The following is a 14671-nucleotide window of genomic DNA, read 5'->3' as shown; positions in this document are numbered from 1 at the left end:
CCGAAGACACCACTAATTACACAGACTTTGAATATGTGCTAGTTCAACAACATTAGCAGAGATTCCAGTGGGCTGAGCAAATCTCTCCGTTCTGAGGTCAGCGAAATAACGACCCATTAATGACAGGCTAGGTCCCAGATATAGAGCTGTCCGTACAAGTGCAGCCAAAAAAAGGGGCGTGAGAGAAAAAGAAAGAAGGAGAGATTGAACACAGAAGAGAGATATGTGCTCTCGACTCCCCTGACGGCTACCCACCCAGGCAATCTTTTCTCTCCACCTCTGTCAGCGTCATCCTATACTCCCCCTCTCCTTTGTTTACACGATGAGCCCGATGGAAATGATAAACAACATATATCAGAAGAGTCTGGTAAACAAATGTGAGTTTACATAAACTGAGGAAAACAATGCCATGGGAAAGGAGGTTTGGGACATTAAGAAAACCATGTTTGAATTAGAACCACATATGGTCCTCTCACCTTTTCACAGTGAAAATTACGCATTGAAAAGCTATAGGCCTGGAGGACATGTTTAGCCCATCTAACTACTTATGCTCAAGCACAAAGTCCCAAATAGTGGGTAATCAAATAGAATGTTGTCATAGAATCTTGAGTATCTGGATGTTTATAATTATACAACCAAGCATTCTGACATTTTAAAAACTACTAAACCTCCCAAAAAGTTCTTTAAGTTAGCATGTACACATTTTGCATAAATTGTTTTTTAAAAAGTAGGCTATTTGGCTTGGTGTGAACTAACAGACTAATGATAGCTGTACTATTTAATATAGTCAATTTATATAAATGGCATAGGCCTATCGCTTACTTATATAAATAGTTTAGAAATTAGGCTACAGTAGCCTACTGGCTTTCTGTAAACATAATCATAGAGATTCTGTGTTCCATTTATTTACATGCTCTGTCAAGTTCAAAGTGACATCATCCCTTCTCATGACACAGATGAAGTCCATTTATAAACAGACGACCACTTTAAGTAGATAATTAACACTGAAGGTAGCTACTGTGGAATAATAATAATCCTAGTGTAATCATATCGCGATCATTCACCAGCTACAATGTATCAAACTACAGCGACACAGAACAGAAACAGAACTAATGCCTTACCTGAGAATATGCCGTTCTCTCTTCAAAAGCGTTTTTTGTTGTCGCTGAATTTGAAGAAAATAGACGCTCATAAAAATAGTGACTAAATAAAAAAGTGATGGGTTTGGACCGGGCGCGCGCTTTCGCTTTCAATCATACGAACTATATCCAGAGAAGTTTCAGAGTTTCTGTTTGCTGTCATATACCGCCTGAATACATTTGATGTCTATATTTTCCTCTCTGGTTTGATTCAATCCTTCCAAATAACTCCCAGTGAAAATGACAGATCGTAGTGAGCTGTCGTCGTCAACAGGTGAAATGGAATGCATGTGAGGCGGGCACACTTGACAGACACAAAGTTGGTGTGAAAATGCGCCTGAGCGCGTCACTAACTGACTACACAGTTTCTGTGGTCTGTTTGTGAGGGGGCTCCGCACCGAAATGAGAACTCTGTTCTGGGATTTCCCGCGACGACAGGGCTTTGTCATTGTAATGCGCTCTATCGCTATAGGCTAACGCAAAAGCAGTTTGGCCTGGTACCCTGCCAACACACCTCGCGGGTTTTGTGTCACTTTCAATGCCAAGGGCCCTTGGAAAGCATCAATAGCTGCCACGTAAATCTCTCCTCCACTCTCTTTATTATACCCAAGGGCCTTTATCAGCCCCTGCCCCCTTAACAGTTCTGTCTCAATGAGCTGATAGTGTAATCATAGATTATTTCCTCAGTCTTCCCCTAAACAAGGGCATGTGGACAGGGTGAGAGAGAATGCCTGGAGTCAGGGTTGGTAGCAGACCGTGAGTGGGCAAAGAGAGTGAAAGGGGTGAAAGAGAGAGCAGATGGACGGGGCAGGGTACAGACTGGGTGAAAGAACAGCTGGTGACTTGTAAAAAAGCACAACAAAGTCAAAGAATAGTGCCTTTTTTTCACAGGCGAAACACTGCCACAACAACATGTTAAGTTGCCTATTTTTTGTCTATGTATGTTTTGGCTTATAAATGATTTTTTTAAAGTTCAAAATAAAACATAGCTTAGGTGTGATGGCAACACTGGTCACACCCTGTGCATTTCAAAACAATGAACGCAGGCGTTTCTGTCAGTAGGTAGGTGAAAGAAGAGTTGCCTAATGTGGATGTTCTGTTTGTCTCTAGTGGTGACAGGGACAGCTGGCAGATGAAGTGGTGTGAAGATGTATGTGACAACAACACAATGTAATCTTTTCTTCAGACTTCTAGTTCTTTCTTTTTTTTCACTTTGAATAAATCTTCTCTATTTCCATCCGAAGGTTACAGTAGAAACCTAAAAGTTCAGTCATTTCACACATGGTGTGTCCGGTGTCTTTAAACGCAGACAAACCAATCTGTCACTTTTGTTACAGCAAAGGCATGAACTGCTCAAGTAACCATACTCAAATATTTACATACAGAAGGAAGGGTACAGTACCTTTGAGATGAATCTGAGAAGTATGAGCTCACAGTGGACCATTATTATGAAATGATCAGGCAAGTTCAGAGACAGAGACATGGTTGAGTCAGAGCCAGACACTCCCATCTCACCAAACCTGTCTACCAGGTAGAGACTAGTCAATGGGCCGTGGGACAAAAACCAATGTAGTATGCTACTAGGCTAGACACACAGCTAAGTGGAATCCTAAGGCTAAGCCGATTATGTTGGTGTATTCAGGACATTACAATATGGTATTATATAAAGCGGCTGAGAGAATAACAGGATGATACCGGCTAATTAAGTGGTAGATAGAGAAACAAGCACACAAAGGCATGGCAATGACGAGTTTTGGACTCTCGCAATGGAAACTTGGCCCACAGTGATTTCAAATGCAAATAGAAGAGTTAGGTTTTCCTGGTATGCAAAAAGACCATGGCTGGCAACAGTAAGAGTACTGTGTGTGTGTACAGGATGTGTGTGTTTGTCTGTGTGTATTGCCTTGACTAGGGGATGCTGGAAAGGCCATGTGGAAGAGCTCAATTGTGTCAGTCAGCATTCATGAATACTAAACCATGAACGGAACCTTCTATCAGAGCATTTTCCATAAGTTACACTGCAAATCTGCAATTTATACAGGTGTAGTCAAAGAAAGAGTTAATTTAGACATTTGAACAATCTTGATTTAATATAAAACTAGGTCATCTTAATGTTCACATTGTTCCAGGAGATTGTATTATAAAATGTTACAATGTACATGGCAATGTTTAATGATCATTAATGCATCTTTTACTATACAATTTCAGTATCTGTACACCCACCAAATCATGACCACTGCTTTTTTTTTCCATAGGCAAACAAGGAGGAATGCATGTTCAAATTGGAAATAAAATATATACAACATTAAGTTGTGGCTGGGTGAAAATCATTCCCCTCTTGCTCCCAATAGTGCTTAAAGTGAAATCCTAAAATCGATTTGACATTCAAACCTCATGGAGTCCACACACCAGGTTTGCAGGCACCGCAATATCTGGCAGAGAGAGAAATAACAAATCAACATCTTGTTTCTATCAGTGAATTGAGAAGAGCTTACACTAACAAGTAATCAAATCGATGCGCAAAGGACATTTTGAAAGAGTACAGTATGTGTAACATATTGCCATCTCTTCACGGATAGCTTTGTCATGCTCATTCTCGTGATAATGTTTAAGTGAGGTGAAAGACCACTGATAATAACTCTATTGTAATACAATAGTTGTATATAATCTAGATACTAATAGGCCCTATAGTAATATAATAGTATTATAATCATACACAACAACAGATTCTATTGAGGGTGGACTGTCAGAGATACCTATCTTAGCAGGCTTGGGGAGGTTCAGCTTGGTCATGATGTCCACAAACTCTTCCACGCTCTTGGTCAGGCGGGGGTTAAACCTCCTCTCCTCGCCCACGGTGGAGGCCGTCTGACCTGCAGCACAGGGTTAACAGGCCTGTTAGCAATACAACACAATGATGATTCAATGACTACACTCAACTGTAGAACACACAGTCTGATCTGGCTTAGGAATGACTCAGAAGAGAACACAGAGTTGAAAATGAAGGTAGACAAATGGTGAAGAGTGGTGGTACAGCACACCGGACAAGTTAACTTCGTAAAGTCTATGGAAAGGATAGTCATAGCACTGTGAGAGTTTACAAGCCCTCTGGGTATGCTTGTACGAAATTATTGGTGAGGCTATCCCCAAGAGCATAGATGTAAAAAAAGGAAATCTTGCAAGGAAAGGGGTCAGGGGATATTCACATTACACTGGAATACAATAACACTATTGCATAAAGAGGATGTCTTGTCCACCTTTGTAGTCATGTGCAGGGAAGACGAGGCACTGGGGAGGTAATGTGAAGATCTTCTGGTGGATTGATTCATAGAGCCTCCTAGAGCAGCCTGGGAAGTAGATAAACAAACAGATCAGGGTTGTTTTCATTGGACCCCAAACAAACGGACTGAAACAGGGAGGGACTGCCTGGACTTGTCTGATAAGAAACACTAATTTACACTTTTCCGTTCCAAAACGTTTTCCGTCGCATGCTCTATTGAACATAACCCAGGAGTAGGCTACGGTTCAGTGACTATTCGTGATCAGACTACACTGAAAGAAAAGGCTACAATACTGCCACCTTGTGTCCACTAAGCATAAAACAACGCAACAAGTGTGGGTGAGGCAATGATCCACAAACTTTTCATGCATTGTATAAAAACAGTTCTGACCAAAGAATTGGGAAACAATAGCGTATAGGGATGAAAGTCTGTGACATACCCTGATAATATCTCCATGGCTAGACAGATCACCACAGAGGTCAAAAATCAGAGAGAATATGACTGAGTCACACTATAGTACTGTTTTGGCTTAGATATTTTCTTTTCACATTGTCAAGTCCAGCATGGATTCAGTCTTGTGGATGCCCAACCAGGCCAGTGCATTGCAGTACATTTTGTCTTGGCTCTGCTCGGTTTAGCTTAGTAGTGTGGAAAAGGTTAACGTTACCCTGCTGGAAGTCTGTCCTTCCACAGCCCCTGATTAGCAGTGTGTCCCCAGTGAAAGCCATGCTCTGGTCCCCTGTCACCAACGTCACACAGCCGTCTGTGTGTCCTGGAGTCTCCCTCACCGTCAGATACTGAGGGACGAGAGAGGCAGTAAGAGGGATTACAGAAAACAAGGGAGGGGGAAGTAAAGAGGAGAAAGGGAGTGTGAAGGAGAGATGAAGAAGGTGAATACAGCTGAAGCATTTAGAGCAGTGGACAGCAACCCTGGTCCTGGAGAGTAACAGTACATGATGTGTAGGCTTTTGATTCAGCCCAGCAGTCGTACTCAGTTGTAAAAAAAAAAAAAAAACTGTAAACGTATGACTCTCCAGGACCATGGATTTTGGGTGACCACAAATTGGGGTAGGCCCAGACCCATACTGTATTCTCTATAGCTATATGGCTGTAGGTAGGTCTGTTCTCACATGTTTGCCAAAGCTGATCTTATCTCCATCTGATAGCAGGATGTCTGCACTGGCCCCGCTGTGCTTGGAGATGGCACTCTTCATCCCAAACAGCCTGTTCTTCAGCTGTCCTGTGCCTGTGATGTGGTCTGCATGGCAGTGAGTGTTCACTAATAGGGGGGGGTACAGGGTATATGTCATCTTAAACAAGGATAGGATAAACAAGGAGATCAAAATGGATGTAGAATTAGTGTGATTTGATTTGGATCTCTTTTAGTCCCCATTTGGACTAATCTCTAAGAGTATTTAAACATTAAAATACAATTTATAATACAAACACATTTTCACATATAACACACTATTACAAACATACATAATATACTAACATAATGACCCAATAAATACACAATCTAAAAAAATATTGATTCTTCATCTAGTATAGTCCCACAACATTTCTATGTATTATATTTAAAATGTTTTAAAATAATGTTTAAATGTATATATTGAAAAGTTTCTAGTTTGCTCAGTTAATTTATTCCATTTCTTTATTGCTTTAAATCAAAATGTTATTTTGCCTATTTCTCTTTTCTGTCTGGATAATGCATAGATGGTGGACAATCTATTCCTAGCATTTACGGAATGTGTCTCTTACCAACTGAATACCGTTGTGAATAGAACTTGGCCGTTTTAAATGATGTATACTATGAAATAAAATAAGCATGTTTTTTTCAATTATCTTGTCGATTGATGACCAACCAAGAACACTGCGCATGACTGCAACAGAAGAACCATATCTCCACCTTAAAACAATCCTTGCTGCTTTGTTCTGTGCATTCTGCAGCCTCCTAACTTGACTTGATGATGCATTTCCCCAGACCACAGAACAGTAGTTCACCTGACTCTCAATTAATGCTTGTGTTATTTGCTGAATAATTTTTCCTGGTAAATATTTAGCTATCCTTCTGATTATGCATGCTGTTTTAATATTTTTTTTTATACATAGATTAGTTATTTGAGACGACCATGATAAGCAGTTGTCTAACTGCACTCCCAATAGTTTGGTTTCTGCCACTTCTTCAATTTGTACTCCTCCCATACTTAATTGTATCCCATGCTGGTTTGGCCTTTTCCTAGTTGAACAGACCAACATAACTTTGGGTTTTCTTGGTGTTTAAAACAAGTTTGTTTTGGCAAACCCACTCCCTGATATTCTCCAAATCTCCTTGCAAAGCCTGCTGTACCTGTTGAACCGATTATCTTGCTGCATAAATTGTAGTATCATCTGCACATATAGTAGCTTGAGTTTCAACTAAGGCATAGGGAAGGTCGTTGGTATATATTAAATTAAAGAAGTGGCCCAAGGCAGCTGCCCTGCGGTATTCCACAGTTTAACACATGAGGGGAAGAAAATGAACCAATGGTATAGGTGGACTGTTTCCTGTCAGTTAGATATAACTGTACCCAATTCAATGCTACCTCCTTAAAACCATAATGCATTAATGTTGTCAAAATTATTTCATGATCCACTAAATCAAATGCTGCACTGAAATCTAAAAATAGTACACCCACAAACTTGCCATTATCCATAGCATTGAGCCACTGGTCAGTCATGTCAACCAATGCAGTGGTAGTGGAATGGTTTTTGCAATAAGCATGCTGATTGGCTGTAATCAGATCATTCTTTTCCATGTTCCATGAGGGAGTGAGTTAGTGTTTAAGTGGATGGGTGAGTGAGTGAGTGCATGTCTATGTGTGTGTGGACGTGCTCGTGCTAGCGAGCGCATGCTTGTGTGTTTGTCCATGTTTTAGAGACATCCAAGTTACCTGCCACTTTCAGGTTGAAACCCAGTTCCTCTACAAGTTTCAGATCCCTGTCCACTGTCTCCAGTACTGGATCAATGAGGACCGCCTCCCTGCTCTCTGTATCAGCCAGTAGATAGGTGTAGGTGCTGCTCACTGACTCAAACAGCTGTAAAGGTTGGAACAAGCAAGGACAGGTGAGTGAGTAACCATAGGTTATAAAAGATGAGGGGCAGTACAATATGCTATTACACAACACACATCATGCCTGTATATTGATCGTGGCTGATAATATATGGGTGTGTAGTATTTTATGGTGATAAGGGGTTTGTTGTTTTTGGCTGCAAGTCTGTGTCAAGAGTCACCGTCAAGGTGGATTTTCATACTCTGAGGCGATCCTGCAACTGCAGGAACCCCTCTTTATCCTTCTATTGGTCAATTTTTAAGCTGACTCCCGTATGGAGGCGCTTATGTACAGTAGGTGGCGGTAATGCACCATCAAGTAGCCAACCGCCGTTAAACTCCACAGAAGAGGCGAGGGCGACAACACCGGTGGCTAGCTAGGGTAATGGTAGACAGTGTCTTAACGAGGATAGTTGTTCAGTAGGCGTTTAGGACACTGGGTGCTAGCTAACAAGCTAGGACTCCGGTACACAGCCGGTGGGAGAGGAAGCTAGCACACCGGTAGACCGTGTACTTCGCCCCCACAGCAGGTGTTCGGCAAGCGGGAGTGAAAGACGCTCCGGTACACATCAGGCGGGGGCGACACTGGTAGCTAACTAGTTATCTAGGACACCGGTAGACACTGTTATTCGTCCACGAAAAACGCAATACTTTTATTTCCCTTTTGACCCACATGTTAATCGCATAGACAGACAATCAGGGGAAATCCAGAATATCAAGTGTCACACAAGCATGAAGATGGCGTACTTGTGTTATAATGTAATTAGTTACGATGTTTTTCTTGCTTTCATCTGGTTATCTAGTTTAGTTTGGTTTTTAGATTTGAATTATCACAAATCTAGTGATTTTTCTTTGCCAGAAAATGTGTAAACATTGCCCTCTGTACGAGTGGCGATTTGAACACGCCCCCTCTACTACAGTTTGCTAACGTTACATTGTTCCACTTTTTTTTTTTTTTTTTTTAAACAATGCAATAACGAAGGATGCCTGGAAAATACGTTCCCCCTAATTCTCATGTTGACCAATTGCAAAATACTTGTTTACATGCACTGAAAAAAAACGTCCTATTTTCACTGTACTTTCAACAAGTCGGCGGAACCCAGTTGAAACTTCAGCCTAGAACTTTTAAGCATGCAAAACTTTGGCCAAAAGCTAAAAATATAAATGATTGCAGTGGCTAACTCACCTGCCTGAAGAAAGGTCCTTTTCCCAACTCCATCCTGGAGCAGTAAGGTCGTATGATGACCGATTCAAGAGGCTGCTTGCTGGTGCCTAAGCCCGGGCCGATGTGGGCTGAAACTTTACGCGAGTACCCGGTTGTTTGTAGCCACAGCGTGTAGGCCAGAGCAGGTTTCAGTCGGTTTACAATTGAACACATTTTTTTCTTCACTGTTATTTAACTGACACTTTTTTTCGGCTTCCTACTGGGCGACGGGCAGGGGTAGAAATCCCCAAACTGAGCAGACGAGTTTGACTAGTTTGTTGTGTCCCAATCCTCTGTAGCTGTTCGTTGCCGTATAAGTATATTTGGCTATAGCCTAAAACATAATTAGCATGGTTGCCACAAATGTTGTAGCTATATTGACTTATTGTGCAATAAAATGTGCATGTCGTTTAGTGTATCCAGGAAGTCCCAGAAATCTGGTAAGGGAGCCTACTCCTTGCGAACCTCCAGGCACTAGAGCAGAGGACATGTGCTAGCGCTCAACACTTCAACACGCACGCCCACACCCACACAGAGAGAGATAGGGGATCAGAGTTCGGTGTGTCACTATGACTGTGCACATGTGTATTCATATAACAAGGTACTTTACACTGCTTTTTGCCCTACGTGACTATTGTCAGCAACTCCAGACAGGAAACAAACCTAGTCCCAGTTGAAACCAACAATCCATGCATTAGTATGGTAATTAACCATATATAATGGTTTGAATAAGAATGTGCTTTCAATAAAATTATTGTCAGATTAAAGGACATTTTTTATTTAATACAAAAATGGAATGTGAAGCAAAAATACATAATACTTTATTATTTTGCAGAAATGTAATTGGTCATATTGCTGCTCATAAAATCTAGCTGTCAGAGGTATAATTCATTGTTTTGGGGGTTCCAGATTCTTCAAATGTGTCCATCTGTAAAAGAGTCAAAATCATAACATGGAGTAGTGCATTTTCACATTCAGAGAAGCACTGACCCAGTTCTGTGTGACTGGTGCATCTACTGTAGCTATGTACCTCTACATATTTGTACATCCAGGGGAGCAGCTGGGTGACCCTGGTGTAGACTCCTGGTTTGTTGGGCCGACCACAGCCATCTCCCCAGCTCACTATCCCAGCCAGCCTCCAGTCCCCCTCCCCTGTCTCACACACCAGCGGGCCTCCACTGTCTCCCTTACAACCAGAGAAGACCACATATTTTTTCATGTATGCAGTTTTTGGTGTGTGTGTGTGCTTGCGTGCGTATGTGTGTGTGTACCTGGCATGAGTCCACTCCTCCCTCCATGGTGCCAGCACAAAGCATCCTGGGAGTGAGGTAGGAGCCATAGACATTTGGGTGGGAACACATGGACTGGGCTATCACTTGCACCTGAGCCTGTCGCAGCTCAGACGGTACAGAGCCTGAGAGAGAGAGAGGTAGACAAACCGAGGTGGAGTAGAGAAAGGAGGGGTAAAGACAGAGGAGAGAGATGAAGGAGAGATTATACAAATAGGAATGTTATAACGGGAAAAGAATGAAGAGACAATTGTCAGGTTATTGAATGAGATTATGGGATGGAAGGGAACATTGTCTTCATTCTGCGACAAATGTCAGGCAATTTGATGTGATTATGGAAAAAGTGGGGGAAAAGGGAGAGGATAAAGACAAGGCGCAATAAATTAGAGTGATCATCCAATCAGTTGAAATCATAAGGAAGTGTTGTGAGAATATTTGGAAACATGACTCACCCCCCTCTTTAGTGTAGCCCCAGCCAGTGACCCAACAGGGGGCACCAGGAAGGAAGGACTCTCTAGGACTGGGCATACACACTGGTCGAACCCCACCTAAAGCAACACATAACACAACACCATGGTCATGTTCATTAGGACACAACGTAGCAAAACTTTTTGCAACAGAAAACAAGAGTTTCTTATTAGACAAGTTCAAATAGTACCTCCCCATTTCACTCCGTTCCTGACAGTGTTCTCCGTTTTGTGCAGCACATTGACTGTACTGCACTGACGATAAGCTCACATGTACCCAATGAGTCAATGGTTAAATCAAAAGTGGTCCTGAGAGGTAGTATTTTCACAATCTACTTTTAATATAAAAAAATCGAACCCACCATGCTCTACCAACTGAGAAACTTTTTGTGTTGATATAGTGTTAAGTTGTCAGTTAGATTTCATGCCTGAGAGAAACCATGAACATGACAAATGCCAAACAGGAACAGGTGAAATCAGAATAGGAGTAACCATACATATAGCCATATAACCTCCGCTGAACAACCTTCATCATTAATTCTTCTCACCACCCATGTCTATGTCAGCCACGGTGCGCAGTAGCCCAAGGTCATAGTCGTTGTTGTTTATGGAGAAGTTGGGGTGATAGAGGATCTGCAGTGCTCTGTAGCGTTGGCCCGCTGATGTGTCCGTCAAACTGAGCGTGTCCACAACCACCTGCCACTCTGACTCCTGCAACATGTTGTACCTGGGTTATGGAGAATGCAGGGAAATAGAAGGCACATATTATCTAATGTAATAAGTACAGTTTTCATATTAAGACAGCCTCAGAGTCAAAATGAGGTGTTGAGGATGTCATAATATGAACACCGTAATAAAAAATACATGAATAAACCATTTATTCTCTCTCCCTCCCCCTTACTGGATGAAGCAGTGGGCTGCAGTAATGATCCAACGTGGGGTGACGATGGCTCCCCCGCACACATGTTTCCCTCTCCAGTGTAAACTACTCTGCCAGCCCCACTTGTCCTCTGCTAACATCCCCCCGACAATCCTCCAACCTTTCCAACCAGCACCAACTGGACCTAGGCAACCTGAGGGAGAGTGGGATCGGGGATGGGTGCTTCAATCAAATGAACTGTCAACACAGACATAACCTGAACACGGCATCACCTGCACTGATGTTTCCTGTCTTGTTAATGGGTTGCTTGGGCAGCAGGACTGGCATTGGGACACTGCAGTTCCCTTTAACGCCACATGGCTGCACAATGTCTGTCAGGTTGGGTGGGAAACACAGGAACTTGACTGAGGAGGAGACAAACAAGATGCAAAGGAGAGTGAGCGAGGACGAGGTAAAATGGATGTTTGTTGAATGCTTGCATCCTTTTTTACTGTCAAATGTGTCTTGTCTTGGGCGGATGGTAGCCTAGCAGTTAAGAGCGCTGGACCAGGAACTGAAAGATTGCTGGTTCGAATCCCTGACCTGACAAGGTCAAAAGACAATCGATGTGCCCTTATTGCGCCTGTAAAATATGTCTATATAACCCTAATTGTGCCTGTAAGTCGGTCTGGATAAGAGTGTCTGCTAAATGACTGTAAATATATTAAGATATGACATTGTGTTTGAAAACGATACTAGCCATAAAATCATTGCTTTCTCAAAGCCTATTGGAGGAGAGGATGCAAGGGACCTCCTCCCCCAATGAGCTTTGAGAGGAGTTGAGTGACAAAGGCTCGTGACGTTTTCAGACACAGCCCGGGTCTGCAATGCCAAGCACTGTATTGTCAGTGAGGTTACCTAAAATGGCGAAGAAGATGAAAAGAAGGATGAAGACGGCAATGAAGGTCGTCAGCATTGTCAGACGTGAGGGGCAAGTGCACCGCGGGGGCTCAAGATCTACAGTAAAGAAGGGAATAGAATAGAATAACAGATCCGTTGTTTTGAATAAACTGCTGCATTCTGTGGATACCTTGAACATTCAAGTGCTTTGAACAAGAATGTGCATAACCTTCAAGGAAAAGAACAATACGTTTCAAAGACGTATGTCTGGCCCTGTGTGATTGACATTTCTGCAGGCTTTCATGGTTGTCCAGGAATAGGTTGGAACATTTATGCAATCAACAATGTGTATTATACAACCATGGAAAGGTTCATGGTACAGCCAGGGGGACTGTGGTGCTCAAGTACAGACACTTAAAGGGTACGTTCACCTACATGAAAAAAATGAAGAAAAAAAATCTTGTTACAGTGAAAGTTGTTTAGGTGCCAGTACAGTCAGCACCCCTCCATTTGTTTTATTAACTACAGCCACCGCTACAGCTAGCGTTAGTGTCACTGAGTGAAAAAACTATAGGAATGGTAGTTCCTATGGAAGCAAACCGTAAATAAATCACTACTTGACACGAACACAAGATAATCAACCAAAAGCCTAGTAAGACTTAGAGCATATTCATTACTCCAATTCTGTTGCAAAACGTTGCAACATTTGTATTAAATGGAAGCAAACAGAACAAAACAGGAAGGGACCTACCTGAATTTGTCCAATAGAAACTCTTGTTTTGCTCTGTTTGCTTCCGTTCGGTTTATAAACGGTAAACAGTTTCCGTAATGAATATGCCCGTGTATTCAAGTTTCTCTCTCAAATACGGCACAGTTGCCTACCTGGCTCTTCATCAGGGCAGTCTTTGGGGAGTGTTAGCCCAACAGATACTTCATCCACTTCAGATGGCTTCCTCTGTGGGACCTCCAGAGGGCGATCACAGGGAGGGAGTGGCGAGGTCTCTGAATTTGGGTCCTCTGAGCAGGCCAAGTCCAGGGGTTGGGGGTGCGAGGGGACTACCTTTGGAGATTGGGCCTCCATGGGTACCTCAGAGGAGGACGTAGGGGGATCAAATCGTGCTTCTGTTCGGGGCTGTTGGGCCTTTAGATTCCTCTCAGAGGGGCTAGGTGTTGGGGTTGTGTCTGTCTGATGGGCATTGGGAGATGGTGGTGGTATGCCCCTTTCCACGTGGTAAGTGGGAATCCCCATGAGTGCAAAGAGTGTAGAGAATGGTTCCTGGAATACCCCCACTGGTACACCCCCAGTGGCAACATTGAGGGACACCGAGGGGCAGGTTCCGAGGGATGGGGTAAGGGGCTCATTGCGTGGACGTTGTGCATGTGGAAGGAAAATGGAGGCCTTCATATCTATACTTGTGAGGTCTGGGTATAGGAGTTTCTGAGGGGGTGGTGTGAGGGGGGTGATAGCAGACCGATGCTGTAGGGGTTGGAGGCGTGTGACAGGTGGTGGAGGATGGATCTGATCAGGGGGAGTCTGCCCTGAGTGGGATTCAGCAGAGAGGGTATGAGGCTGGGCAGGAGAGCAGACCAGAGAGGGGAGCTCTGGGCCTATCCCAGATGAATTGGTACCAGAGGTACGACAGGTGCCCTTCAGCAGAGATATAGACACGCTTTTAAGAACCTGTACAATGTGTTTTAAGTGTAAATGTTTACATCTTGACACAATCTCTGTTCTTACAAGCACACACAGGATTTATTAACATATCTGTAAACACATTAAGTCCTCCAGAAGTTTTGTGCTGTCAGTTCTGAATAGACAGAATTGTGTGCATGAATGAGTTAGAGAGAAAATTATGAGAAAGAGCATAACTGCTATAATAGAGCTATAAGGAATTAGAAGCTTGCTGGGAAATCAATCAAATACCACACATTGTAGATTAGGCAAGAACATTTTGTTTACAAAAAAAAAGTGTAGATACTAAATTGATTTTACCTGAATGTAAGCCATAGAGAGCTGTGCGTCTCTACTTCATCAGGGATTATTCAACTTAATCTATTGCTCCTTCACTCAAAGTTGGAATTGCGAAGTCACAATTAAAACATCCTTGAAATAGTGGCAACAATTCTGTCAAAGGCATCGTCTATCCCAGGCTTGGTCTTTTTCAGTCTATTTTCGCCAGACCGCTCCTCTTTTGTCTCTTCTTCTACCTGCACTCCTCCTTCCGTACCCAACCTTGTTCCTTTCCTAATCGTTTCATTATCTCACCCCCCATCATCCCTCTCCTTCTCCTCTCATGAGTTACACCACTCCTTAATCTTTCTCTCCTCCTCTGGAGGTAGGTAGGTGCTAGCAGTACTGGACAAGGTAGGACTGTAACAGATCTATGCACTCTTGTCATCGGGGATCATGAAATATGCACGTGAATAATTGTGAGCCAGG

At 42.8% G+C, this 14671-nt stretch overlaps 5 protein-coding genes across 5 annotated transcripts in view; all 5 read right to left on the bottom strand.

Annotated features, from left to right (window-relative positions):
- The window catches only part of LOC129857415 (pleckstrin homology-like domain family B member 3), a 30458-nt gene extending 28864 nt beyond the window's left edge, over window positions 1-1594 (bottom strand). The window contains exon 1 of the mRNA XM_055925638.1: window positions 1122-1594. The gene's annotated coding sequence lies outside the window, so the exon portion shown is untranslated. The remainder of the gene's footprint in view (window positions 1-1121) is intronic.
- Window positions 1595-3202: 1608 nt separating this feature from the next.
- Window positions 3203-9235, bottom strand: LOC129857412 (persulfide dioxygenase ETHE1, mitochondrial-like). Its single transcript, XM_055925635.1, has 7 exons — window positions 8699-9235; window positions 7354-7498; window positions 5551-5699; window positions 5088-5217; window positions 4397-4486; window positions 3896-4012; window positions 3203-3571 (listed from the first exon to the last, which is right to left on the bottom strand). The coding sequence occupies exons 1-7, from the start codon at window positions 8888-8890 to the stop codon at window positions 3525-3527; spliced, it is 870 nt and encodes a 289-aa protein (XP_055781610.1). The 5' UTR covers window positions 8891-9235; the 3' UTR covers window positions 3203-3524.
- A 280-nt stretch (window positions 9236-9515) lies between these two features.
- LOC129857414 (transmembrane protease serine 13-like) lies at window positions 9516-10154 on the bottom strand. The gene is made up of 3 exons (XM_055925637.1): window positions 9988-10154; window positions 9747-9902; window positions 9516-9644 (listed from the first exon to the last, which is right to left on the bottom strand). Exons 1-3 carry the CDS (start codon window positions 10075-10077, stop codon window positions 9585-9587), a joined length of 306 nt encoding a protein of 101 aa, XP_055781612.1. The 5' UTR covers window positions 10078-10154; the 3' UTR covers window positions 9516-9584.
- Window positions 10155-10302: 148 nt separating this feature from the next.
- Window positions 10303-11237, bottom strand: LOC129858575 (transmembrane protease serine 5-like). Its single transcript, XM_055927907.1, has 3 exons — window positions 11021-11237; window positions 10458-10553; window positions 10303-10307 (listed from the first exon to the last, which is right to left on the bottom strand). The coding sequence occupies exons 1-3, from the start codon at window positions 11190-11192 to the stop codon at window positions 10303-10305; spliced, it is 273 nt and encodes a 90-aa protein (XP_055783882.1). The 5' UTR covers window positions 11193-11237.
- A 130-nt stretch (window positions 11238-11367) lies between these two features.
- On the bottom strand, window positions 11368-13875 carry LOC129857413 (uncharacterized). The gene is made up of 3 exons (XM_055925636.1): window positions 13114-13875; window positions 12250-12348; window positions 11368-11756 (listed from the first exon to the last, which is right to left on the bottom strand). The coding sequence occupies exons 1-3, from the start codon at window positions 13634-13636 to the stop codon at window positions 11593-11595; spliced, it is 786 nt and encodes a 261-aa protein (XP_055781611.1). The 5' UTR covers window positions 13637-13875; the 3' UTR covers window positions 11368-11592.
- Window positions 13876-14671: the final 796 nt, after the last annotated feature.

The sequence above is a fragment of the Salvelinus fontinalis genome, chromosome 6 (genome assembly GCF_029448725.1).
Source record: "Salvelinus fontinalis isolate EN_2023a chromosome 6, ASM2944872v1, whole genome shotgun sequence".
Taxonomy (NCBI): domain Eukaryota; kingdom Metazoa; phylum Chordata; class Actinopteri; order Salmoniformes; family Salmonidae; genus Salvelinus; species Salvelinus fontinalis.
Note: the sequence above shows the minus strand (reverse complement) of the source record. Positions and strands in the feature narration are given on the sequence as shown.

Bases quoted from the DNA above. Each gene is read 5' to 3' on its own strand.
- LOC129857412 (XM_055925635.1), bottom strand. From the start codon at position 8,890: ATGTGTTCAATTGTAAACCGACTGAAACCTGCTCTGGCCTACACGCTG. The intron at 5,700-7,353 runs GTAACTTGGATG...CCCCCCTATTAG, and splicing joins TTTCAACCTGAAAGTGGCAG to TGAACACTCACTGCCATGCA. The intron at 3,572-3,895 runs GTATCTCTGACA...TCTCTCTGCCAG, and splicing joins CCCCAAGCCTGCTAAGATAG to ATATTGCGGTGCCTGCAAAC.
- LOC129857414 (XM_055925637.1), bottom strand. From the start codon at position 10,077: ATGTGTTCCCACCCAAATGTCTATGGCTCCTACCTCACTCCCAGGATG. The intron at 9,903-9,987 runs GTACACACACAC...TCTGGTTGTAAG, and splicing joins GAGGAGTGGACTCATGCCAG to GGAGACAGTGGAGGCCCGCT. The intron at 9,645-9,746 runs GTACATAGCTAC...ACTCTTTTACAG, and splicing joins GGATGTACAAATATGTAGAG to ATGGACACATTTGAAGAATC.
- LOC129858575 (XM_055927907.1), bottom strand. From the start codon at position 11,192: ATGTTGCAGGAGTCAGAGTGGCAGGTGGTTGTGGACACGCTCAGTTTG. The intron at 10,554-11,020 runs GTGAGAAGAATT...GTGTTGCTTTAG, and splicing joins GGCTGACATAGACATGGGTG to GTGGGGTTCGACCAGTGTGT.
- LOC129857413 (XM_055925636.1), bottom strand. From the start codon at position 13,636: ATGAAGGCCTCCATTTTCCTTCCACATGCACAACGTCCACGCAATGAG. The intron at 12,349-13,113 runs GTAGGCAACTGT...TCTTTACTGTAG, and splicing joins CTGCCCTGATGAAGAGCCAG to ATCTTGAGCCCCCGCGGTGC. The intron at 11,757-12,249 runs GTAACCTCACTG...TCTCCTCCTCAG, and splicing joins CATCTTCTTCGCCATTTTAG to TCAAGTTCCTGTGTTTCCCA.